The sequence below is a fragment of the Netta rufina genome (assembly GCF_964035555.1).
Source record: "Netta rufina genome assembly, chromosome: 32".
In the NCBI taxonomy this organism is placed as follows: domain Eukaryota; kingdom Metazoa; phylum Chordata; class Aves; order Anseriformes; family Anatidae; genus Netta; species Netta rufina.
The window spans coordinates 236,982-262,941 of record NC_140156.1 but is presented as its reverse complement, the minus strand read 5'-3'; the positions used below and the strand labels follow the sequence as shown (position 1 = coordinate 262,941).

General features: G+C 57.3%; 1 protein-coding gene across 1 annotated transcript; it reads right to left on the bottom strand.

The window, feature by feature from the left end:
- Nucleotides 1–446: 446 nt before the first annotated feature.
- On the bottom strand, nt 447–25,597 carry SMARCA4 (SWI/SNF related BAF chromatin remodeling complex subunit ATPase 4). Its single transcript, XM_084304031.1, is given in 37 exon segments — nt 447–756; nt 1,392–1,534; nt 1,791–1,923; nt 2,027–2,128; nt 2,894–3,002; nt 3,271–3,524; nt 3,915–4,133; nt 5,000–5,077; nt 5,427–5,525; nt 5,748–5,975; nt 6,702–6,865; nt 10,319–10,485; nt 10,806–10,852; nt 11,369–11,455; nt 12,078–12,185; nt 12,414–12,527; nt 12,993–13,235; nt 14,450–14,560; nt 15,166–15,232; nt 15,324–15,487; nt 15,796–15,946; nt 16,065–16,183; nt 16,530–16,587; nt 17,023–17,153; nt 17,972–18,022; nt 18,253–18,420; nt 18,501–18,674; nt 19,413–19,586; nt 19,676–19,802; nt 20,409–20,667; nt 21,061–21,159; nt 21,815–22,055; nt 22,057–22,202; nt 23,026–23,158; nt 23,984–24,067; nt 24,069–24,213; nt 25,533–25,597. Coding segments are annotated over 36 exon segments (4,923 nt in total). The 5' UTR covers nt 24,207–24,213; nt 25,533–25,597; the 3' UTR covers nt 447–723.
- Nucleotides 25,598–25,960: the final 363 nt, after the last annotated feature.

Below are 25,960 nucleotides of genomic sequence, written 5' to 3'. Positions count from 1 at the left end.
TAAATCCCCCAAAGAGGGCAACTCCCTCCCCAAAGGGGGTGAGTCTTCCCCCGGGGGGGGGGTGTGTGTGTAAATCCCTCCCCCAAAGTAGTAAGTCCTCCTCCAAAGGGGGGTGTAAGAAGCCCTAAAAAGGATAAATCCACCTCCAAAAATGTAACCCACCCCCCAAGAGGGTAAATCCTCCCCCAAAGGGGGCTAAATGCCCCTGAAGGTGTAAATGCACCTTAAAGGGGTAAATTCCTCCCCCTGAAGGGGGTAAATCTCCCCCTAAAGAGGGAAAATCCCCCCCAAAGGGGGCGTAAGTATCCCTAAAAAGGGTAAATGCACCTGAAGGACGTAAATTCCTTCCCCCGAAGGGGGTAAATCCCCCCCCAAAGGGGGTAAATCCCCCCCAAGATGGGGTAAATCCCCCCCGCCCCCCCAGCAGGACGCAGCGGAGGCAGGGGTAGGGTCAGGTTTAATTTATTACTGCTTGAAATCCAGTGACATCGACACGCGCGGCCGGCGGCGGGGCGGCCACGAGCGGCCGCCTCCAGCGAGCCACCGAGAACAGTACCGCTGCTGAAAATGGGGCGAAAAAGAGGGAAATCGGGGAGCTGAGCGCTCCCTGCGAACAGTTAATGCTGTTAGGGGGGCTGCCAGCCCGGCGCTATAAATATGGGGGGGGGCCAGGGTACTCCAGCCCCTCGCGGCTACGGGGGGCCGGGGCCGCGGGGCGGGGGCTCAGTCGTCTTCGGTGCCGCTGCCGGAGCGATCCTGGGGGGAGACAGGAGGTTAGGGGGAGTTTGGGGGAAGAAAGAGGGAAAAGGAGTGTTTTGGGGGAAAAGGAGTGCGTTGTTTGGGGAAAAAATAGTGTTTTATTTTTTTTGGGGGGAAAAGGGCGCATTTTAGGAAAAAAAGAGCATTTTTGGGGGAAAAAAAGGGTGTTTTGGTGTGTTTTTGAGGAAAAAAGAGGGTGTTTGGGGGAAAAAAAGAGGGTGGTTCTTTTGGGGAAAAGAGGTCATGTTTTTGAGGAAAAAAGTGTTTTGGAGGGAAAAAGAGAGGGTGCTTTTTGGGGAAAAAAGGGTGTTTTTGGGGGAAAAAAGGGCGTTTTCGTGTTTTTTGGGTAAAAAAGGACATTTCAGGGGGGAAAAAAAGAGGGTGTATTTTTTGGGGAAAAAGGATGTATTTTGGCGGGAAAAAAGAGGGCATATTCTGGGGAAAAAAAGAGGACTTTTCTGGGGAGAAAAAATAGGGTTTTTTGGGGGGGGGAAAAAGAAGACTTTTTTGGGGAAAAAAAAAGAGGGCGTATTTGGGGGGGAAGTTTGTTTTTTTTGGGGGAAAAAAAGAGGGCGTTTTGGGGGAAAAGAGAGGGTATTTTTTGGGGGAAAAGAGTGTTTGGGGGGCCTCACCTCCTCCTGCTCCTCCTCGCTGTCGTCGTCGCTCACCACGGGCTTGGCGCGGGAGCCGCGGCTGGTGCGCCTGCGGCCCTTGAGCCGCTCCTGCGCCTTCTCCTTGCGCCCCAGTTTGATTTTCACCTTCACAGACCGGGCTGCTGGGGTTGGGGGGGGACAAAGAGGGGGCCACCGTCACACCAGGACCCTCGCGGGGGTTCTCCCAGTCTCCCCCAGTTCCTCCCAGTTCCCGCTCCCCCTCCCTGGCTCCCCACGTCCCCGCTGTCCCGGGGCAGGGTGCGGGCAGCGTGCGCTTCCCCCGGGCACGCCGCCACGGCCCTGCCCGCCGGGAGGGGGGAGGTTTTGGGGCCGTTCCCCCCCTTTACAACCCCCCAAACCCCCCTGGGGGGCACTCACCCTCTGATTCCGATCCTTCCTCTTCGCCTTCCTCCTCCTCCTCACTGTCCTCACCTTCGCTCTCCTCCTCCTTCTCAATTTTCTGCCTCACGCTGGTGAAGACAGACTGCAGCACGATGGAGTCCTCGTAAATCTGGGGGGGGGGCGGCAGGATCGTGAGGAAGGGGGACGCCCTGAGACCCCCCAAAAAGCCACCCCACGGCCCCCAAAGCCCCCCGGTGGTGGCGTGGCCTTACCAGGGAGCCCTCGAGGTTGAAGGTCTGCGCGTTCTGGCACAGCAGCATCACGTCCTTCTCCAGGTCGTTCAGGCTGCGGTACTTGTGGTTGCGGATGCGCTCCTGGGGGGCGGAAAAACGGGGTCAGGCCCCCTCAAAACTCCTCTCCGTGCCCCAAAAACTGCCCTCGGGGCCACAAAACCTGCCCTCAGTATCCCCAAAAGTTCCCCTCAGGGCCCCAAAAGCTGCCCCTGGTGCCCAAAAACCTGCCCTTGGGGCCCCAAAAGCCTCTCGGGGGCACCAAAACCTGCCCTCAGGGTCCCCAAAGCTCCTGTCCGTGCCCCAAAAGCTGCCCTCAGGGCCCCAAAACCTGCCCTCAGTACCCCAAAAGCTCCCTTTGGGGCCCCCAAAAGCCTTCCAGTGCTCCAAGAGCTCTTCTCAGTACCCCAAAAGCTCCCCTTGGGGCCCCAAACCTGCCCTCAGTACCCCAAAATCTCCTCTGTGTGCCCCAAAAGCTCTCCTCAGGGCCCAAAAACCTGCCCCCAGTGCCTCAAAGGCTCCCCTTGGGGCCCCAAAAGCTCCACTCTGTGTCCCAAAAGCCTTCTGGTAGCCCAAAACCTGTCTCTGGTGCCCCAAAAGCTCCCCTTGGGGCCCCAAAAGCCTCCTCGTGCCCCAAAACCTGCCCCCAGTGCCTCAAAGGCTCCCTGCGGGGCCCCAAAAGCTCCACTCTGTGCCCCAAAAGCTCCACTCTGTGCCCCAAAAGCCTTCCGGTACCCCAAAACCTGCCCTCGGGGCCCCAAAGGCTCCTCTCCGTGCCCCCCATTTCACCCGCACCCCCGTGAGGAGCCGGGATTTTTTTTTTAACGTTTTTTTTTTTTTCTTTTTCACCTTGATTTTCTTGAAGTCGACCGGCTTGCGGATGAGCTCGTAGTACTCGGGCAGCTCCTTGCGGGAGGGGAGCTGGATGAAAACCTCGCTGAGCTGGCGGCCACTGCTGCTGCACGGAGAGGGACGGCGCATCAAGGGCGGCACCAACACCCCTCGAACCCCTCAATTAATTCATTAATTAACCCACCGCTCATTCCCACCCCGCTCAAACGAACCACCGCGTGGTGTTTGGCAAAGAATTTTGGGTTTTGGGGCTCCCCAACGCCCCGCAGACCTCGGTGGGCACCCGAGGGGACGGCGCGGGCGGCGTGGGGGCTGCAGGGAGCAGCTCCCCTATAAACCCCCCCCCCCCGACCCCCGCCTCTCCCCTCTCCTACCTGTCCTTGTACTTGATGACGGCGTCCACGATCTTCTTCATCTTCTTGGTGAGGTTTGGGGGGTTGGGGGAGAGTTTTTCGGCCGGCGGCCGGCCCCGTTTCTTCTGCTTCTTGCTCTCCTCGTCCTTGTCCCGGCTGCGGGTGCTGGTGGTGGGGGTGGCGGAGCCCACGTCCGTGTCCCGCTTGCGTTTGCGGGAGGATTTCTTCTGCCTCACCTCCTCCTCGATCTCCTCCAGCGTGCCCTCCTCGATCGCCTGCCCGGGGGGCAACGCAGGAGCCGCTAGCACGGAGGCCCCAACCCTGAGCTGCCCCCCAACCCCCTCCCCAAACCCAAAGCCCCCCCCCCTGCTCGACGCTGGGGGGGCTGCGTACAGCTCCTGGGTGCACAAAGATCCCCTAATTATGGGGGGAAGTCACTAAATTCAGGTATTTCTGGGAATATTTGGGGAGGAAACGAGGCTGGGGCGGTTACGGCGCCACCTCCCCGCTGCGGACGGGGCCGCCCGAGGGCGTTTTAACGGGGCGCCCGCCTCAGCAGCACCCACGGGGGACACCGGGACCCCCGGACGGACGGACGGACAGACGGACGGACACCAGCACGGGGCTGAGAGGCCACGGAGTCAAGGCTGCTGTACCATGTATACCTTGAGCCACTGCTTCTCCGTCAGCGAGTCGCTGTAGTCCACCTCCTTGCGGTGCCGGGAGCCTCGGCCGAACATTTTCTCCTCCTCCTCCTCGCAGGTCAGCCTCTCCACCTCGGCGTCGTCCTTGATGATCCACGAGGGCAGCTCGTCCTCCTCCATCAGCCGCGGCTTGCGCTTGGGGTTGCGCGCCTCCTCCCGCCTGCGGTCCAGGTCCATGCGCTGCCAGGAGAAGGGGGCGAAGCTGTGGGGCTGCCGCCGGGCTCGGGGTGGGGGGCGGCTGCGGCCCTAAATCCTCCTGGGGGGGCCGCGGAGAGGCCTCAGGGGAGCACGGGGCCGGGTGGGGAGAGCCACCGGGAGGAGCGGAAAATGTTTCGGGGGCCACAGCTCGGTAGAGGCTGCAGGAGGGAGGGCAGGAATCCAGCCCGGTCGGTGGGAGATGGGGCAGGGATTAATTAGCGGCTGGAGCTCGTTAGGCTGCGGGGCTGGGGGGGCTCGCCCCTCTCTGCTGCCGAGTCCCTGAAGGACTCCAGGGTGGCCTCGGGCACGGGACGCGGGCGGCAGCACCGGGAGTTAACGGGGCTGCGGCTGCAGAGGTGGCACGGGCAGCAATTATCCGGCTCTAATTAACACCCTGCCATTAACGACGCCGTTTTAATTAACGCTTTGCCATTCGCAGCGCCTCGGGGGACCTGTAGTCCTCCCTCCACGTGCCCGTCCCTCGTCCTGGAGGAACGAGGAGCCTCTCCTCTTTCACAGAGCTCCTTTTCCCCCCTCCGGCGGGCGCCAGGGATATTTTGGGGACGGAACCGGCTTTTTGCTCAGCGCCCCCACGGGCGAGAGGTGTGCGTGTGGGGGGGGGCAGCGCTGCTGAAACCTCCCGGCCCCACCGAGCCTGGTCCCTTACCGGAGCCGGGAGCGTCCTGCCCGTGAGCCCCTGCTCCACAGTTTTGTTTTACCTGATGAACTCGAACGAGTCACGGCTCCGTTAAGCACTCGCGGCTGATTTCTGTTAGAGAGACCGTTTTAGCTGCTACTCGGGAGAACTGCGGGCACCACTCCTCCTGCGCAGCCGGGGCCATGCTCACCATGAAAAGGTCAAACTCCTCCTCGTGCCGCGCGATCATCTGGTTGACCGTTTCGTCGTCGGGGACCTCGTCTTCCTCCTGCGAGGGGGGCAAGAAAAAGACAAAAGCCCCGGCTGAGCGGCGAGAAAGACGGCGCCGCGGGGTCGTGCGCTCGTCACCATCCGACGCGTGTTGGGTTGCCCGTCAAGAGACGTGTCTGAATTCGTATTGTTCTGTATTTATTTATGCTTTTATTCATTTTTATTTATGTATTTTCATTTTTATTTATTTTTTTTTATTTTTTTTTTTGGGCGGCCTCAGGCTGGTTTCTAGCGGGCGGGTTAATTCCACGGTGCAAAGACCACCGTCGGAGCTGGCACGTGCGTTGGCAGTCTCAGCAGCAAGGCCGAGGATTGAATGGGCGTGGAGACTGAACAACCCCTCTCACCTTTAGAGGTGGTTCCTCCAACTCAGCGTTCAGGCACAGGGTTGAGGCAGTGTGGGGGAAGCTTGCACTGCCACTGCCGCTGCCCGCGCTGTATCTGTTCTGTGGATAAATAGAGGACTTCAGTCTCCAGGGCTGATCAATCCGGCACCTTTCACCGACGCTCAAAAACTCCCTTCCACTAGCAACAAGTGGTCATGCGCCTTCCTTCTCGCCCCCGCGCCCTTGGCCTCGAGGCGGCGCAGGGCAGTGGAGCCAAGCCAGCCGCACGGTCGCTCGAGCGCGCTCCGGGAGTAGCAGGAAGCGGCCGCCGCTGCCCCTTACCTCGTCCTGCTCCTCGTGCTCCAGGATGGCCTGCAGGAAGGCTCTTCGCTCGTGGCTCGAGGACTTCTGGTCGAACATGCCGGCTTGGATGACCTTCTGGTCCACGTTCAGCTTGTACTTGGCGGCGGCCAGGATCTTCTCCTCCACGCTGTTGACGGTGCAGAGCCGGAGGACTCGCACCTCGTTCTGCTGCCCGATGCGGTGCGCGCGGTCCTGCGCCTGCAGGTCCTGCCGGGGACAGGGCGCATGGGTTGCCGAGGGTTTTTTTTTTTTTTTCTAAGCCAGCACGCGATGGGTTTTGTCCTCGACAACGCGGCGTGGGCCTGGGGGGGGGCCCTGCTCCCCGCCGAGGGCTGCGTTGGGCTCGCAGGGAGCTCGGGTCACTCGCCGAGGGACGGGAGCGCTCTCCTTAGGGGACCGAGCGCGCGCCGGGAACGGCGGCCAGAATTTTGGGGGGGCTGCTCCCCGCCTCTTGGAGGCCGTCGGTCAGTGGGAGCTCGCCCGGGGGTGTCCACCAGCACCAGGCAGGGAGGACAGAGGGGTTTTTTTTGGGGTGCTTTAACGCACCGTGGGCTGGGAGGAGCAGGGAGGGGGGGTCTCCGACCTCCGCTGCTGCCAGCGCTGGGCTCTCGGCTTCTCTCCGGCCCCCCCCGCCAGAAATGAGCCCCCCGAGGGCGATGCCCGGGTTGTGGCAAAGCCCCTGCTGCTGCTGGCTCTCGTGCTGGGGGTGGTGGGCGGATGGGCTGGCAGCTTTTGGGGCGTAGAGGTGGGGGTCTTCAGCCCAGGCTGGGCAGTGAATGAGGAGCTCTTCCAGGCAAGGGGAAACGGCGCGGCCGGAGCCGTCTTCTCCATCCCTTCCACCAGTTTTTTTGTGTGCTTCCTTGGCTTTTGTGGTGTTTTTTTGTTTGTTTGTTTTTGTTTTGTTTTGTTTTGTTTTTTTGGTTGGGTTTTTACCTGGTGAGGGTTCCAGTCGCTGTCAAAGATAATCACAGTATCTGCAGACTGGAGGTTGAGCCCCAGCCCGCCAGCCCGGGTGCTGAGCAAAAAAATGAAGTACTCAGAGCCTGGCTCATTGAAAGTCTTTAGCAACATGCCGCGGTCTTCGGCTTTAGTGGTTCCTAAAAACAGAGAGGAAGGGGTCACTCCTGCCCGGGGACACCTCGAGGCGCTGGGGAGGGGCTGGGGGGCTCTGCACGGCGCGGGGGCTGCCTGTGAAAGGCTGCAGGGCGCGCTCAGCCGGAGGCTGCTTTCGGTAGAAAGGCTCCAAGGGCAGGGAGAAAAAGGGGACGAGCGGCTGGAGCAGGAGGAGCAGTGTCTGGGGTGGCCCCGGGGGCATCAAATCTCCCAAAGCTGGGGGGCAGCGGCTGCAAGGCCACGCTAGGGGAGGGTCTCCACCAGCCCGTGCCCCCCAAACGCCTCCCTCGGAGGAATAAATGGCACGGGGCTCCGTGTAGGGGCCCCGGGGCAGCTCAGGGCATGGTGGGGTGTGCGAGGAGCTCAAAAGCATCAGAAATAAATGAAAGAAATTAAATAAATGAAAGAAAGGCTTGGGGTTAACGACTACGGAGACCTCGGTGCCTTCCCTGCCCGGTGCCAGGGCGAGTTACGGCCCCGCTGGGGCTGGGGGGCGGTCAACAGGGGGCTTAAAGGAGGAATTGGATGCGAGAGGCTGAGGTTGGGGAAGAAAAGCTCAATTTTAGGACCTTCAGCCTCGTTTTGTGCTTTGCTCGCTCCGTGGCTGGTTTTGGGAAGGCCAACTTGTAAAAAGTCAGCGCCGCTCGTGGCTGGGAGAGGTTTTGGGGCCGCAGGGCCAGGCGTGGGCAGCTCTGCAGCAACGCCGTGCTCTGCTCCTGCGGTGACTTCATTTCAATTTTCTGCTGGGACTTGCTTTGAAAAGGTTCTGCTGGACTCGATTTTCATTTTCTTTTGTCCACAAGGCCAGCCGTGCCCCTGCACAGAGCCCAGAGCTCCGCTCGTGTCACGTTATGGGGCTAACGAGGTTCAGAGCAGCCACGGTTAACGAGGCTCTGGCCACCAGCCTTTGGGGGTTGAACCCCGTGATCTTTCGAGGTCCCTTCCAACCCCCACAATTTGTGATTCTTACACCATTAACGGGGCTCCATCACCCATCAGAGGGCCTTTCAGCCCTCCAGCATTAATTCATTAAGAGCTACGTGGAGCTGAGAGGGGGGAGCTGGAGCTTTGGGAGCAGCCAGCTGGAAGGGGCCAAGCCCAAGGCTGCTCCTCACCTGCCCTCCGACAGCCCCTGCCTCTTCCTGCGCCCCCAAAGGAAGATTTCTGTATCCTGAGCCCCTTAAGGGCATTTATGGTTTATTCTGTGCCCCTTTAAGGGCATTTATGGTTTATTCTGTGCCCCTTTAAGGGCATTAATTCTTTATTTTGTGCCCCTTAAGGACGTTTATTCTTTATTCTGTGCCCCTTAAGGAAGGTTTCTTTTTTCTCCAATGCCCTTTAAGGACATTTATTCCTTATTCTGCAACCTTAAGGTCATTTATTATTTATCCAGAGTACCTTAAGGACATTTATTCCTTGTCCAACACCCTTTAAGGGCATTTATTCCTTATTCTACAGCCTTTAAGGATGTTTATTCCTTATTCTACAGCCTTTAAGGACGTTTATTCCTTATTCTACGCCCTTTAAGGAAGGTTTCTTCTTTATCCAATGCTCTTTAAGGACATTTATTCCTTATTTTACGGCCTTTAAGGACGTTTACTCCTTATTCTTCAGCCTTCAAGGAAGGTTTATTTATTCTACGCCCTTTAAGGACGTTTATCCCACACCCTTTAAGGAAGGTTTTGCCTTTATTTTGCGCCCTTTAAGGAAAAAGGGTGCAAAATATTCTTTATTCTTTACTCTTAGACCCTGTAAGGAAGGTTTATTCTTTATTTTATGTCCTTTAAGGACATTTATTCTTTATCCTATACCCTTTAAGGAAGGTTTATTTATTCTACACCTTTTAAAGAAGGCTTATTCTTTATCCTACACCCTTTAAGGAAGGTTTATTCCTTACCCCATGCCCCTTAAGCGAGGTTTATTTTTTAATCTACGCCCTTTAAGGACATTTATACTTTATTTGAAAACATTTGTTCTGTATCCTGTGCCCTTTAAGGACATTTATTCTTCATCCTACACCCTTAAAGGCCATATATACTTTATCCTACAACCCTGAAGGACATTTATTCTGTATCCTGCGCCCCTTAAGGACATTTATTCTTTATCCTACACCTTTAAGGAGGTTTATTTTTTATTTTGTGCCCCTTAAGGACGTTTATTCTGTATTCTATGCCCCTTAAGGACATATATATTTTATCCAGTGCCCTTTAAGGACATTTATTCGGTATCCTACATCCCTTAAGGATGTTTATTCTTTATCCTACACCCTTAAAGGAGGGTTATTTTTTATTTTGCACGCCTTAAGGATGTTTTTTCTATATTCTATGCCCTTTAAGGATGTATATATTTTATCCAATGCCCTTTAAGGACATTTATTCTGTATTCTACGCCCTTTAAGGACATTTATTCTGTATCCTGCGCCCCTTAAGGGCATATATGTTTTATCCAATGCCCTTTAAGAACGTTTATTCTGTATTTTACGCCCTTTAAGGACGTTTATTTTGTATCCTGTCCCCCTGAAGGGTGCATATATTTTATCCAATGCCCCTTAAGGGCATTTATTCTGTATCCTGCATCCCTTAAGGACATTTATTCTTTATTTTGTGCTCCTGAAGGATGTATATACTTTATCCTATGCCCTTTAAGGACGTATATACTTTATTCTGTGCTCCTTCAGGACAATTATTTTGTATCCTACGCCCTTTAAGGACGTTTATTCTGTATCCTGTGCCCTTTAAGGACGTAAATATTTTATCCAACGCCCCTTAAGGATGTTTATTCTTTATTTTGTGCCCCTTAAGGGCGTTTATTCTGTATCCTACGCCCTTTAAGGACATATATACTTTATCCTATGCCCTTCAAGGACATTTATTCTTAATTCTGTGCTCCTTCAGGACATTTATTTTGTATCTTACGCCCTTTGAGGACGTTTATTCTTTATTCTGCGCCCTTTAAGGACACTTATTTTGTATGCTACGCCCCTTAAGGGCATTTATTTTGTTTCCTACACCCCTTAAGGGCATTTATTCTGTATCCTGTGCCCCTTAAGGGCATTTATTCTTTACTCCGTGCCCTTTAAGGGCATTTATTCTGTATCCTATGCCCCTTAACGGCATTTATTCTGTATTCTGTGCCCCTTAAGGGCATTTATTCTTTACTCTATGCCCTTTAATGGCATTTATTCTGTATCCTATGCCCCTCAAGGGCATTGATTCTGTATCCTGTGCCCCTCAAGGGCATTTATTCTTTCCTCTGTGCCCTCTCAGCGAGGCTTACTGCCTTATGGCACGCTGTTTCTCTCCTCCTCGGGCTGCTGGAAGATGGCCCGGCCGTCACCTTACCTCCGTCCCTGCTCACCTCGCTGCTCGGCCCCATGCGAGGGGTTTAACGTCAAGCACCGGGGGCGGCTGCCGGCCCCGCGGGGCGGAGGCACTCACCGTCCAGCCTGAGGTATTTGAATCCACGGTAAGCAAAATAATCTTCCATGATGGTCATCAGGGAGGTCATCTGGCAGAAGAGCAGCACCTTGTGGTTGGTGGCTCGCAGCTTGGGGAGGATTCTGTCTAGGAGCTCAAATTTGCCCGAGGCACGGTACAAATCCAGGCTGGGAGGGAAGAGAAGAGGGCAATGAGGACGTGGAAGGGAGCAGTTGAGGTGGAAGGGACTATGGAGACCACCAAGCCCCGCTGCCTGCACATTGTGGGGCTGATCAGATGTTAAAGCATCTTGCTGAGGGCACTGCCTGAGTTTTTCTTCCTCACTGCCAGCTTGGGGCATCGGCCTCCTCGCCAGAAGCCCACTCAGGACTAAAACCTCCTCCTCCTCCTCCTCCTCCTCCCCTGAGGGGTATCAGCGCTGGGAGATCCCTGATGGTGCTGGTGAGCCACAAATCCCTCCGCTGGGACTCGATAAAAGCGCACTTACCCTTGCACGATACCTCCAGTGAACCCCAAGTGCTCGGAAAAGGATTCCTGCAAACGGAAAGCAAGGTCAGAAAGGGGCCTGGCACACAGACAAAACGAGAAATCCACGGTCCTGGAGCTGCCCTAAAAGAGAACCGGCCCTTGGGGCCTGGAGGATTGCTGACAGCTCAGGTCCCATGCACGAAATGTGCAGGACTGGGGTGATGTGAAGAGCTCTGCGTGGTGCCAGGCAGCAGCAGCACCCTCATGGCACGGGAAGTCTGATCCAGAGGGATCAGCCCAGCTCCAAAGCTCCCTGTTTTTAGGTGATATCGCTTCAGGGAGCTCGTTTGAACAAATTTGGATTGTTTTGGGTGCGAATTTGGATTGTTTCGGGTGGCACAAAACGTCCTGAAGTGAACCCGAAGCTGCCCAGCACTGTGTGGCTGCGCCGAGGATTTCAGTGCCCTGGGACACAGCGACAGAGCCGTTTGCTCCTCGCACCGCCTGGATTTGGCAGGGGCAGAGCAGTTCCTGAGCCCCCCCCGAGCATATAAGCCCACTGCCCACCCAGCTCTGCGTTACCTCGATGTGCTGGAACATGTAGGGGTGGTTGCAGATCTTCCTCAGCTGCATGATGGTGTTCATCAGGGTTTTTGTCCCGCCTTTACCCTGCGCCAAGAGGGAAACCCAAGTGAATTTCGGGGTTCTGCCCAGCCACGTGGCCAGGAGGAGCCCCTGGAGCACTCAGAGCTCCCAGCCCTGAGGTTTTGGTGCCGCTTTCCCCATCAGCGTGGGGTGAAACTCGAGGTTTTAGGACAAATAAAATCCCCTCGAGGAACCCAAGGAGCAAAAGCTGCCGAAGAGCCGGTGGCTTGAGGGGAGCGGAGAGCTGAAGAGGTGAGTGGAAGGACAAGGAAATTTTCGCCTTCAGCTTCTGGTTCAGACCAAAGGGTCTTTATTTTATTCATTTCTCTGCAGGGAGTTGCCACTTGGCTTGCTGAGAGCCTGGCGGTGGCTGCTGTGGGTGCCCTGGCAGCAGCAGGCACAGCCCCGTGCCCAACGCACCCTCGGGGCGCTCCTGGCAGCGCAAGGGGCTCGTGGTGGGCCAAACTCAGCCTGCTGAGCCCCTCAGGAATCCCTAAATTCCCCATAAAGGGGCCTCTTGCTGTGCTCAGGAATTCCTAAACCTCTGATAAAGGGGCTTTTTGCTGTCCTTGGGGGCAGCGGGCAGGCAGAGGGGCCTCCCCCATCCCCGAGGCGTTTGGGCAGCCCTGGGGGAAGCCGGGCAAACCTTTTTGTCCTTCTCAGAGCCGTCGGTGAGGAGCACGCCCTTGGCCTGCATGTGCCTGTAGAGCACCCGCTGCAGGGCCGACATGTCGCACTTGATCACGTATTCCACCTGCAGGGAGCGAGGAGAGGCCGTGAGCCCTCGAGGTACAGCGGGACCCCAAATCCCTCCGCGTCCCAGAGCGCGTTTTGGGAGCCTGGGGGCACCCCGAGTCGCCCGGACCGCAGCAGGGGGTGAGTTAACCCAGCCTGAAATCACTGGGGAGGTGAGGAAACCGCTCGCAGCGGCAGGGAGGAGGAGGAGGAGGAGGAGGAGGAGGAGGAGGAAGGGGGCAGTTACCTTCTCGGGCAGCTGAGCTTCCACTTCTTTCTTCAGCCTTCGCAGCAGGAAGGGGCGCAGCACCTTGTGTAAGCGCCTGATGATCAGGATGGTTTCCTCTTCGTTCAGGTCCACCTGCACCAGGAGCCAGAACAAAAAGCGTCACTCGGGGACCCGTGAAATCCCCCTCAGAACAGAAATCATCTCTCAGCGACCCATGGAATCCCCAGTATCAGCTCCTTGGAGGCTGAGGGGTTGGGGTGAAGCCAGGAACCGCTCTGCACACGGCGTACTGGGGGTCTCCTGGGGGTCTGAGCCCCCCGGGGGGGTTTTGCTCCCAGTTTGAGCTCTCTCCTCTCCCCCTGGCTGTCTGAGAACCCACCCTGCTGACAGCAGGAGCTGCACTGAAAGAGGCTTCGCTGCTCAGATCCGTGCTGGTGGGACCCAGGCAGCTCCTGGAGCACTCAATCAATGCTCAGTGTTTAGCCCACCACCGAACCCCTCCCAAACCCCCCCCAATTTCCATCGGGACGCTCAGGAGTGGAAAGGAAGAGGCTCTGCAAGCAGAAATAAAAGAAGAATCGGCCACAAGGCCCGCACCTTCTCCCCCGTCATGGCAAAGGGGGCGTTGAACCACTGCTCGAAGGTGCTGCAGCTCTTGAAGATGGTGGGCAGGAGGAAGTTGAGCAGGGCCCAGAGCTCGGGGAGCTTGTTCTGCAGCGGGGTGCCCGTCAGCAGCAGGCGGCGGGGGGCCACGTAGTGGGTGTTGAGGACCTGGGTGAGCTTGCAGTGGTGGTTCTTCATCCTGTGGCCCTCGTCCACGATCATGTACTTCCAGCGGATCTGCGGGAGGGCAGGAGCCTGAGCGAGGGGGCTCTGGGCTGGTTCCAGCTCTGCTGAGCCCCAGCTGGGGCTGGAGAACGGCCCCAAGGCCTCTGGGAGCAGGCAGAGCTTGCCAGGACCACGAAAACCCCCTAAAATTTCTCTCCTTCTCTTAGCTGCTGCCTGGAAAGCTCCCCCAGCAGCAGGGCTTCGCGTCTCTGGCTCAGAGATGGGAGAGGAAGGAGTCAGGAAAAGGGAGAAGGCTAAAACAGGAGAGAGACCGAGGGCAGCGTGGGGGATTTTGGAATTTCTCAGGCTTTTTAGCCCTTCTCCTCCTTGAACTCTTCACCAGGAGGAGGGAACAGAGAAGACAGCTCCCTTCGGAGCCTCGCCAAGGCAAGGAAGACGCCTCGGCTCTGTTATGTTTGACAAATTGGTGAAGTTTTACCATTTTTACAAACCAGACCCTGGTCACCCAGTGCTGCAGGACTAAATCATGGATTAAACCTATAAATCTGAGGTTCTGACACATCATCTGTGGATCAAGCCTCCCAATTTGAGGTTCTTGACACATTGTCTGTGGATTAAGCTTCCCAATTTGAGGTCCTGGCACATTGTCTGTGGATTAAGCCTCCTAATTTGAGGTTCTGATGCATCATCTGTGAATTAAACCTCTTAATTTGAGGTTCTGACACATTGTCAGTGGATTAAGCCTCCTAATTTGAGGTTCTTGACACATTGTCTGTGGATTAAGCCTCCTAATTTGAGGTTCTTGACACATTGTCTGTGGATTAAGCCTCCTAATTTGAGGTTCTGGCACGTTGTCTGTGTTCTCTTGAACCTCCACAACTCTCCAAACCCCGTGGGAGCCTAAACCATTCCATCGTCACCCTCTGTCTCGCTGCTGTGTGCAGAAGCAGCCCTCTGGCACTCAGCTGGGGCAGCAGCACAGCAACAATCTGGCACAGATTTTAACAGATAGCCACTGTAAAATCACTTTAAGTCCCGTGACTTCCTTTTTTGTTTTGTTTTTTTAAGAAAAAGGCCATTTTGCTGTGTCACGGGACGCAGAGTGTCTGCTCTCAGGCTGCTCGGAGCAGCTCCTCTCCTCCTGCCAAGCATAACAGGAGGGAAGGAAGAAAAATCTGGGGTTCCACTCAGGCTCTGCTGGACACAGAGCAGCAGGGTGCAGAATCAGCCCCACAAGCACCCGGCGGGGAGCTGCCAGGACTCACCTTGGCGAGGATGTGCTTGTCTTTGATGATGTACTCGTACGTGGTGAGCAGGACATTGAATTTCCCGCTGCGGAGCTGAGGTACAAATGCCCGTCTTGCTGCCGGAGAGCCCTGCAGGGAGAATTGCCAACAGAAATGGTAAGGCAGGATCCACGTCCTGGGAAGGAGAGCCACGGGGTCCTGGAAAAAGAAAGCATCCATGTCCTGGAAAAAAAGGGAGAGCCACGGGGTCCTGGAAAAAAAAAGGGAGAGCCACGGGGTGCTGGAAAAAAAAGGAGAGCCTCCGGGTCCTGGAAAAAAAAGGAGACATGGGGTCCTGGGGAAAAAGGGAGAGCATCCATGTCCTGGGAAAAAAAAAGGGAGAGTATCCACGTCCTGGAAAAGGAAAGCATCTGCGTCCTGGAAAAAAAAGGAGACCAAGGGGTCCTGGAAAAAAAAGGGAGAGCCACGGGGTCCTGGAAAAAAAAAAAAAAGGAGAGCCTCTGGGTCCTGGAAAAAGGAGAGGTGGTGGGAGAAGTTGTTATCGATGTGGGACGACGTTCCAGTAGCAGAAGGGCGGTCCCGTGGGCGCAGCCAGCAGCAGCTGGATCCCTTCTGGCACTAAGGAACAAAAACCAGCTGTGGGTTTCGTTTTCAGCGCCAGGGAAGCGTCCCAGATCCCTGCGGCTAACGGCAAATTTGTTCTGCTGGGGAGGAAAAACAAAGCCTCTACTTGCCTTGTAGGAGACCTTCACCACAGAAGGAGCCCATTTGTCAAACTCGTATGCCCAATTCGACAGGGTTCTGGAAAAAAAATGGGAAAAGGAAGGGTAAAACCTGCCCTTACGTCAGGGGAAACCACAGGGCAGGCCTGGGGCGGTGAGGGGGCACTTACGAGAGAGGTACTATGATGAGGAAGGGGCCGTTGATCCGCTTGTGCTCCATGAGGTATGTGATTAAAGCGATGGTCTGGATGGTTTTGCCCAGACCCATCTCGTCTGCCAGGATGCCGTTCAGGTTGTTGTTGTACAGGGACACCAGCCACTCCAAGCCCTTGATCTGCGGGGAAAAGGAGAGAAAAGAGGGGTGAAAAAAAAACCCAAGGTGATGCAGCAGGGACGTGCCAGCAGCCCGAGCCCCCCACCTCCACCTCAGCGTGCAGCTGGGCACCCAAACACCATTAAAGACCTCATTAAATTATTCAAAACCACTGGCATTGATGAATTCCTCCCCTCTCAGCACCACAGGCGCAGGGGAGCTGGCGTTTTTTGCTTTAAGTGAATTATTTCACGCCAAGGACGGGCGCTGGCTCTGCCCTCAGCTCCCTCTCCTCCTCCCGGGAGCCCAAAACCACCCCAAAACCTCACCTGGTACTGCTTGAGGACGCCGTTGACCATCAGCGTGGACTGCTTGTCCACCCTCTCGGTGACGGCGTGGGCCACGGCGTAGTAGGACTGCAGGCCCCTCGCCAGTGCCTGCGACACGCCGTACTCATCGTCCACGTCCTGCTTGGCGTTCCTGGGGGAGAGGAAGCACGGTGAGGATGGTGATGGCTCAGGAATCCCCCCCCCGGGAGGTGAATTTCCCCCCGGGCACGAGCCAAATTAGCTCTAATTAACGGAGAGGCGATGCTCACTCGATAATGTGCCGGGCGTCCACCTCCGACACGTCGTCGCTGTCGGGGTCGGGGATTTTCTTCTTCTCCTCCACGGGCAGCGCCGGCTGAGCGGGCTGAGGCTGCTCCTCCTCCTCCTCCTGCAGGGAGGAAGGGTGCTGAGCACCGGGCTGCTGCCTGGGGGGGTGCAGGCAGCAGGAAACCCCCCCCCAGGAGCAGCCACCAGCCCTGAAAACCGCATGGGGAACCCCCCGAGAATGGGGGCAGCCACAGTTTATCCAGGCCAGCAGCGAACGGACTGAACCCACCCAGCTTTTATTTATTTATTTTAACAGATTTTGCAGTTTATTCCCAATAAACTCATCAGGGGGACTTCGTCTGAGCTGCCTGGCACGGAACCACGCTGGGAAGCTGCACCTCCAGCTGCTTCCTTCTCCCCCAAACGCTTAAAACATGAAAGCACCAAGTGCTGACGTTTCTCCTTACCTCCTCCTCCTCCTCTGACCCACTTTCTTCGCTGTCAGACCTCGGAGCTACCTCATACCTAATTAAACACAAATATATTAATATTTAATTGCCAATTTGCTGCCAGCAGCACTCCACGCACAGCACGAGCCCAGCCCGGTTCCAGAAACCTTCGCGTTAGGGCTTGGGGTTTGTTCTTCCTTTTATTTATTTTTTAACAAAACGCTTATTCCTTCATTCTTTCCTCCCTCAGCACGCACCCAGGACCACCCGCCGAGCCCTCCACGCCTCCATCCTACCTCATTTTAGCAGCTGAGCCCCTCTGGGACCCCCCCTTCCCACTGGGACCCCCCCCCTTCCCAGCCAGAGCCCCAAACTCAGGGCTTTGGGCTCGCTGCCAAGCCGCCGGTCCCAACCCCAAGACCCCACACAGCAGAGGTGGGGGCAAACCCACAAACCCCGGTGTGATTTTGGGGCCGTGCTGCCCCCGAGTTAACCCCCCCCCGGGCCTCACCCGGGGTTCATTTCCAGCCAGGCCTCCAGCTGCCCCGCTTTGGGGGCGTCGGTGCCGGTGAGGATCTTGCCGCTCTCCACGTGGATCACTTTCACGGGGAGGTCGCTCATCTGGCTTGTCTCGTCCAGAGGCTGAGGGAGGAAAGAAAAAATACAGGTTGCTGTTAATTCTCCTGCCCTGGAGCAGAGCTGGCGTTTGCTTCCTCGTCTGCTGCTCCGAGGGAGCCCGCAGAGCCGCACGCAGCACTTGGGGCCTGTGGAAATTGGGTTTTAAAACCCATCTCCACGTGGGGAGGTGGCTTCGGGCACCAGGCATCGTGCCTCCAGGTCAGATTTGTTCAGAGGGTTAAAGGAAAGCCCTGCTGCAGGGGTATTGCGTCCAAAACCTCAAGGAGAAGCCCTGCTGCAGGGCCAACTCCTTCAAAATGCCAAAAGAGAAGCCCTGCTGCAGGGTTATTTTGTTCAAAATGCCAAAGGAAAGCCCTCCTGAAGGACCATTAAATTCAAAATCTCCAAGAAAAGCCCTGCTGCAGGACCATTTTGTTCAAAATCTCCAGGAGAAGCCCTGCTGCGGGGCCATTTCATCCAAAACCTCAAAGGAAAGCCCTGCTGCTCGCAAGGGATTTTGCCGAGTCCTCAGGAGGACTCCACGCAGGCAGGACCCCGAGCAGAGTGGGGACAAGACACCCCCCCATTTTCGGGGCAGAGCACGGGTCCTAACCCCAGCTGGCAGCCGCAGCCCCCCCGGGGAGGACACCACCCCCCCCTGCAGCTCTGCAGCACCCGTTGGGGCTGATTTATGTCAGAGGCGCTCAGAGGGCTCTCTCTGCCCATCCTGGTGTGAGTTTTGTCCCGGGAAGCCTCGGTTCAGCTGCCCAACTGGGTGCTGCAGCACCCAGGGGTGCTGGATCCTCTGCCAGGCAGGGCGAGGAGCGAGTCCCCGTGCTCACCTCGCCGTCCGGCCCGATGGCAGGGGTCTGCCCTTCGGCGTTCTCTGCCTTCTGGAAGAGAAGAGGGAGAGAGCTGTAAGCGACCTGGCACTGAGGGAACACCACAGAGCCCCCAACGCCACAGGGGTCGTGTGGCTGCTTTGGTGTGAACATAAAAGGGGGCAGGAGAGCACGTGGAGCCAGGGCGGCTCAGCTGCAGCAGCATTTGGAGCTCAATTCCTGCCCCAAAAACCCCCCGTTTCAGCCCAATCCCACCAATCCTCTCCTCTCTCCCCGCTCACCTTCTTCTTCTTCTTTTTCTTCTTCTCCTTGGCCACCTGGGCAGCCTTGTGCTGCCGCACCAGCTCCGTCAGGTTGGCCACGTACTCGTCGGTCTGCTGCAGCAGGTAGGCCAGCCGCTTGTCCTTCTTCTGGTCGATCAGCTTGCGGTACCCTTCCTCATCCTCAGCCTGGGGGGAGAGGAGGAATTCAGCACCCCGACGCCCTGAGGAGCCTGGGGGGGGCACCCCAAAGCCCTCCGGATCCTCACCATCAAGCGGCGCATCCGCTCCTTCTCGATCCTCTCGTTCTCCTTCTTCTGCTCGCGCTCGGTGTTGGCGTGGTAGGTGGCCACCGCCTTGGTCAGCTTCTGGATCTTGCCCGTGACGGAGCGGTGGTACTCCTTGAAGTCCTTGGCGTGCTGCAGGATGCTGTTGAGGTATTCCTGGGGGGGGGAGGAACGCCACCAGGAGCGTTAGGAGCACCGTGGGGAGTCCCCCAACGCCACGCGCGGAGTTTAAGCTGGAATTCATCTCATCGAGTGCCTCAACCCTTATCTCTGGAGCAGAGGGGAGTTGTTGGAGGAAAATACCCCCCTGCTACGCACAGCAGCCTCCAGGCTGCGTTTTTGTGTGCTGGAAGCAAGTGGGATATAAACCTAAGTGGTTATGTGGCTGAAGAACAGTTCCATGCCACCCCTTTTTTATTTCAACACACGAAAAATGTGAAGGAGGGGAGAGAATCTCTCATTTTCAGAAGGAAACAAACAAAAAAATAAATGGTAGAACTGCCAGGGGAGGACTTTGATCAAAACATGCTGCTGCTACCTGCTCTGATCTCCCTGCCACATGGATGCTGGGGGGCAGCAGTTACTGCAGGGCGCAGAGCGAGGCACCCGCTGCGATGATGCCTCGGGTTAAGAGGGTGAGGAGAGATTTGGGCAGCCTGGTCTGAGAGGATGAGGCACAGGGAGCCCAAAACGGGCCCGAAATTTCCATCCTTTATCTGCATCTAGCACTACACACTCAGCGAGCCCGATTCCTCAAACATTTACCACAAATCTTCCCTTTTTTTTTGTGTGATCCACAAATCCTCCCTTTGTTTTTTTGCGTGATCCACAAATCTTCCCTTTTTTTAAAAAATAAGGGAGGAAACCCCCTCCCGGTGAGCTGCGGGCCCCCACCTGGTGCTTCTGGCGGCGCTTGCGCTCCTGCTCGATCTTCTGCTGCTTCTCCAGCTTCTCGGTGATGCGAGCCTCGCGCAGGGACTGCCGCTTGCTGCGCTTGTAGGCCTTGGCGTTCAGCGCCGTCTCCAGGGCCGTGTCCCGCCGCATGCACACCACCACCTCCTGACGCAGCTTTTGGGGGAGATTCGGGGGTTTTTGAGGGGAATTCGGTGCCGGTTCCCCCCCCTCCCTCGCTGGTTGCCCCCCCGAGGGCCAGGTACCTGTCTCTGGAAGTTGAGCAGCCGCAGCGCTTTCAGCTCGATGGTCGCTTTGGTTCTCAGGTCGCCGGCCAGGGAGCCGGGGAGGTTTTCCAGCTCCTGGATGCGGTGGGCGATGCGAGCCTGCAGCCTGGGGGGGGGACAGGAGGGGATTTAGGGGCACAGGAGGGGATTTAGGGGCACGGGAGGGAATTTAGGGGCACGGGGCAGTGATGTGACCCCAGGGATGCGTTCTTGCTCCTCTCCTGGTGAGGCTGACGGATCCGGCTCTGATTTATTGGGGCTTGATCTCGGGTGAGATGGGGAGAACCCAGAGGGGATGCTTGGGGGGTGTCCTAAAATGTGGGGGAGCTCTGGAAACCCTAAATGTGGTGGAGTTTTAGAAATCCTAAAATGTGGGGGAGCTCCCTGGGCACCCTAAAAGATGGGGAGGGGCTCTGGAACCCCTAAAACGTGGTGGAGCTCTGGAAATCCTAAAACGTGGTGGAGCCCCCCAGAAACCCCAAAATGTGGTGGACCCCCAGAAACCCCAAAACGTGGTGGAGCTCCCCAGAAACCCCAAAACGTGGTGGAGCTCCCCAGAAACCTTTACATGCAGTGGAGCTCTGGAAACCCTAAAACGTGGTGGATCTCTAGAACCCCCAAAACGTGTCGGACCCCCCCGGAAACCCCTAAAAACGTGGCAGACCCCCCCCCCAGAACCCCCAAAACGTGTTGTTGGACCCCGCGGCCCTACCTGTACTCCCTCTCCTGCAGGATCTCGACGGGGTCGAGCCCGCGGGGTTTCTGGATGGGGGTGATGCGGTTCTGCTTCTGGTGCAGCTGCACCATGGGGGCGGGCTGAGCCGGCTGCCCCGGGGACTGCGTCTGGGGGGGCATCACGGGGGAGGCGGCGGGGGGCACGGCCGGGGGCGCCGGGGAGGGCCGGCCGGTCGGCTGGGGGGGGATCAGCTTCTGAGGTGTGCTGGTGGGGGCTGCAGCATTCGCCAGAGGGCCTGGGGGGGGGGGGAAAAAATAAGGGAGAGAGGTTAGAAAATGAGCTGGGAGCAATTAAAACCCCCCAGGGGGTTAAATTAAACCCCCCCAGGGCCCACTGGGGAAGCAGCTTGATGAATTCTCCCCCCCCCGCCACGTCCCCGCACCCTAAATTTACGTTTTTTTGGCCACCCAAAGCCTCCCCAAACAAGGGGAAATGTTAAAATCAGGGCAGCCAGCCCCAAAAGGACAAAGGTGGGATTTGGGGGGGGGGGGAAAAGGGCTCCTCGGGGGCTATGGGGGCTATTTGAGGGTCAGAGGAGCCCCTCGGGGGGGCAGAGGGCTGTGCCCCCCCCCGTAGGTTGCTTCGTTAACTGCCAGCCCCTAACGAGCCCTCGGTTCCTCGCTCTTACCTTCAGGCCAGGGCTTGGGGGGGCCGCCCGGGGGCTGCCCAGGCATTCCTGGGGGAACTCCTGAGGGTCCGGGGGGGGGCATGTTGGGCCCTCCTATACCTGCAGAGCCAGGGACACACAAAAAAAAGGGAGGGGGAGGGAAAAAAAACGTTAAGATTTTAATTTCTGTGTGTTTATGGGGAGCAAAGCTCAGCCTGCTGCTGCCGGGGAGCACGGGGAGGAGCAGGAGGGGGAAATTCAACCCCAAAAGGGGTCAGAGGTGGTGCTGGGGGGGCGAATGAAGCCCCCCAGGAGCTAATAATGGCCGTGATGGTGGGGAGAAAAAAAAAAAGCACTCTAAAATTTTAATTTCTGTGTGTTTATGGGGAGCAAAGCTCAGCCTGCTGCTCCTGGAGTGCCTGAGGTGGAGCAGGATGGGGAAATTCAACCCCAAAAGGGGTCAGAGGTGGTCCTGGGGGGCACAAACAAACCCCCCAGGAGCTAATAATGGCTGTGATGGGGGGGAGAAAAAAAAAAAGCACTCTAAAATTTTAATTTCTGTGTGTTTATGAGGAGTAAAGCTCGTCCTGCTGCTCCTGGAGTGCCTGAGGTGGAGCAGGATGGGGAAATTCAACCCCAAAGGGGTCCGAGGTGGTGCTGGGGGGCACAAACACCCCCCCCCACGACCTCACAGCCGCGATGGGGAGCAAAACCCCGACGTGGGGGGACCGAAACCAAACCCGAGGCAGCAGGGGGGCGCCGCGGGGACTCTCACCGTGAGGTCTGCTGTAGTTGGGGGGCGTCGGCCCCGCTCCGGGCCCTTGCCCCGGCCCCTGGGGGGGCACGGAGGGCGGAGGTAGCGTGGGCAGCGGCTGCTGCAGGCCGGGCAGGGGGCGTTTGCCCTGCACGGCCATCTGGAGGTGTTCGGGGAGGGGCTGCCCCCGGGCCAGCATCTTGTAGGCCATGATCTGAGCCCGCAGCTGGTGCAGTTGGTTCTGGTTGAAAGGGGTGGGGGGGGCCGCGGGGCTGTTGGCCCAGGGGCTGGGGGTCGGAGCCGTCCAACGTCGGGACCCCCGCCGAGGGCAGCGGAGGGGCGGAGGTGGGGCCGTTGGCTGGCACCGGGCTCGAGGCGTGCTCCGAGCCCCCCAGCGGGGAGGGGTAGCCTGCAAGGAGAGGGGGGAGTTAGAAAAGGGGGGGGGGGAATTAAAAAATAAATAAATAAATGAATGAATGAATGAATAAATGAATAAATGAATGAGGGGGATGGGAAGGGGTTAATGGGAGGGGAAGGGGTAGCCTGGAAGGAGAGGGGGAGTTAGGAAAAGGGGGGATTGGGGGGGGGGGATTTAAAAATAAATTAATAAAAAAATAAAAAAATAAAAAATAAAAAAAAGAAAAGAATAAAAAAATAAAGAATAGAAAAATAAAGAAATAAAAAAATAAAGAATAAAAAAATAAGGAATAAAAAATAAGGAATAAAAAAATAAGAATAAAAAAATAAAGAAATAAAAAGGGGGGTGGGAAGGGGGTAAATGGGAGGGGAAGGGGGCAAATGGGTAAGGAAATGGGGGGGGAAGGGGGAAAAAGGCCAAGAGAAGGGGGGGCAAAAGGTCTGAAGGGGGGGGCAAATAGCTACAGAAAGGGGGATGAGAAGGGGGGAGGCAAATGCTGTGAGAAGGGGGGGCAAAAGGCCTGAAAAGGGGGGTGAGAAGGGGGGCAAAAGGCCACAAGAAGGGGGGGCAAATGGCACAGAAAGGGGGGGCAAAAGACCTGGAAGGGGGGAGGGGGCAAAAGGCCTGAAAGGGAGGGGGGCAAAAGCCATGAGAAGGGAGAAGGGGGGGGTCAGAAGCCAGGAGAATGAGTGGGGGGCAAAAAAAACACAAAAGGGGGGGGTGAAAAATGCTGACCCACAGCCCCGTTCCCCCCCACCACCCCCCAGGAACTTCGTCTTTGCCCTTTTCTGCGTTTTTTCCCCCCGAAACCCACCTTGCGAGTGCTGGTCCATGGGGCTGGGGGGGGGCCCCATGCCCGCGTGCCCCCCGGGCCTCAGCCCCATCCCTTTCATCTGGCCGTAGCGCGGGTCCTCGGCCAGGCCCTTCTCGTGCATCGAGTCCATGGGCTGCAAGACAAACGGCCCTAAATCCTCCCCCCGAGGCACAAAACCCCACGGTTTTTGCCCCAAAACCCCGCGGTTTTTGCCCCAAAACGCGGCAGCTGCGCCGCAACCGAGCGGCCGGAGGGGCGCAGCGTGGATACAAGGGTCTGAAAACCCAGGTTTTTGCCCCAGAAAAAGCTCCCATGCCCCACAAAAAAAGGGATGGAAGCCCCCAGGGTGGCCCCAACGCCCCCCAAAAAGGGGCAGAACCCCCCAGGTATCCCTGAGCCCCCCCAAAAAGGGACAGAAACCCCCAGGACATCCCCAATCCCCCCCAAAAATGGGACAGAGTCCCCCAGGGTGCCCCTGATCCCCAAAACAAGGGGATGGAAGCCCCCAGGGTGTCCCCAAACTCCCCCAAAAAACGGGATGGAAGCCCCCAGGGTGTCCCCAACCCCCCCAAAAAAGGGGAAGGAAGCCCCCAGGGTGTCCCAAAACCCCCAGGGCGTCCCCAATCCCCCAAAAAAGGGGATGGAAGCCCCCAGGGTGTCCCCAATCCCCCCAAAAATGGGATGGAAGCCCTCAGGGCACCCCCAATCCCCCCAAAAAAGGGGATGGAAGCCCCCAGGGTGTCCCCAATCCCCCCAAAAATGGGATGGAAGCCCTCAGGGCACCCCCAATCCCCCCAAAAAAGGGGATGGAAGCCCCCAGGGTGTCCCCAATCCCCCCAAAAATGGGATGGAAGCCCCCAGGGCGTCCCCAAGCCCCCAAAAAACGGGATGGAAGCCCCCAGGGCGTCCCCAATCCCCCCCAAAAAAAGGGACAGAGCCCCCCAGCCCCCCTCCTCACCTTGTGCATCTGGTGCATGTTGTCCTGAGCGTAAGGCCCTGGCCCTTGGGGTGGCAGCGGGTGGGCGGCCGAGGGGGGGCCGGGGGCTGGGCCCCATCATGCTGTGAGCGGAACCAGGCGAGGGGCCGGGGCTGGGGCCCAGCATCGCCCCCGGAGAGGGGCCGGGACCCGGGGAGGGGCCCGGCCGCGGCGTGCCCCCCAGCGGAGGGTCCGGCGTGGACATGGTCAGCCTGCAGAGGAAGATTTGGGGTCACGGGGGGGGGGTTACGGGGTCGGGGAACCCCCCCGCTAACGAGGTCGGGGTTCGTTAGGCAGAGGGGAAGCCCCCCCAGGAGAGCTCGGGGGGTTGGGGGGCTGTGGGAGGGGGTGAAGGGGGGTTTAAGGCTGAGCCCCGGGGGGGTTTTGGGGGAGGATTTCTCATTTAGGATTGGGGGGGGGGGAATGTGGGAGCTGGGGGGGCAGGGAGGTGTTGTGGCTGCTCCCACCCCCCCCAGTCAGCGGCTGGAAGTGTGTGGGGTGCAAGGAGAGTCCAAAATGGGAGCAATCTGCCCCAAAATGGGGCCGATATCCCCCAAAACGGGACCGATCTGCCCCAAAACAGGATCGACCCGCCCCAAAATTGGGGGATTATTGCCCAAAGTGGGATCCATCTGCCCCAAAGAATGACCGATCTCAGCCAAACAGGACTGATCTACCCCAAAATGGAACCAATATCCCCAAAATTGGACAGACCTGCCCCAAAACAGGACTGATCTCACCCAAAATGGGACTGATTCCACCCAAACGGGACCAATATCCCCCAAAATGGGATTGATCCACCCCAAAACAGGACTGATATCCCCCAAAATGGGGCTGATTCCCCCAAAATGGGTCCAAAACCTACAAGTAGAGCAGCCTGAGCCCCTCCTGCCGTCCCAAAACAGGAGTGATTCCCCCCAAAACGGGACTGATCTGCCCCAAACGGGACTGAACTCCCCCCGAAATGGGAGTGATGTGCCCCAAAACAGGACCGATTTCCCCCAAAACAGAGTAAACCCCAAGCTGGGCCGCACGAGGCCCCGCTGACTTCCCCTATTTTTAGCTTTTAGGGAACAGAAAGGGGAAGGGGCGGGGGTTTGCTTTGTGGGGCCGGTGCCCCCCCTCGTTAGGGACTAATTGGGACTAATTAGAGCAGGGGGGGGCTGAGTGGGGGGCTCCTGAGGGTCCCGACCTCTGTGGTGGTCCCCCCGCGGGGACGAATTGGGGACAATCCTGCAGGATTTGGGTCCGAGGAGGCTATTAAAATCCTAATTAGTACCCTCGAGGGGGCTGTTAAATCCTAATTAGCACCCTCGTTAGCCTTTTGGGGCAATTTGTGGGTATTTTGGGTGCTCGTTTTTGTTTCCCTTGCGCATGGGTCCCAAAGCCATGAGGTTTTGGGGGAGTTCAGGCGGTTTTGGGGGCTTTAGGGGCACCCCCGAGGTCAGCCCGGTGGTAAATCGCTCCTGGGGACCCAAATCCTATAGATTTTTTCCCCAAAATTCCCTTCCTCCCCCCCCCCAGCACGTACCTACGGGCATGGAGCTCCCCGAAATCCAGCAGGGGCGGCCGAGGCCTCAGGGGTCAGCGCAGCGCTGCGGGGAAACGAGGGGTTGGGGGGGGTAATTAGTGGGGTGGGGGGTTAATTAGGGGGGAATCAGCACCGACAGCCCCCCCAGGGTCGTTAAGGAGATGGGAACTTTGTGTTTTCCCCTATTAATGGGGTTTTCAGCCCAGTTTCCCCCATTAACGAGGGTTTCAGCCCAATTTTTCCCTATTAATGAGGGTTTCAGCCCAGTTTCCCCCAGTAACGAGCGGTTTCAGCCCAGTTTTCCCCTATTAATGAGGGTTTCAGCCCATTTCCCTCTATTAATGAGGTTTTTAACCCATTTTCCCCTATTAATGAGGTTTTTAAGCCCAGTTTATCGCACTATTGAGGGTTTTCAGCCCATTTTCCCC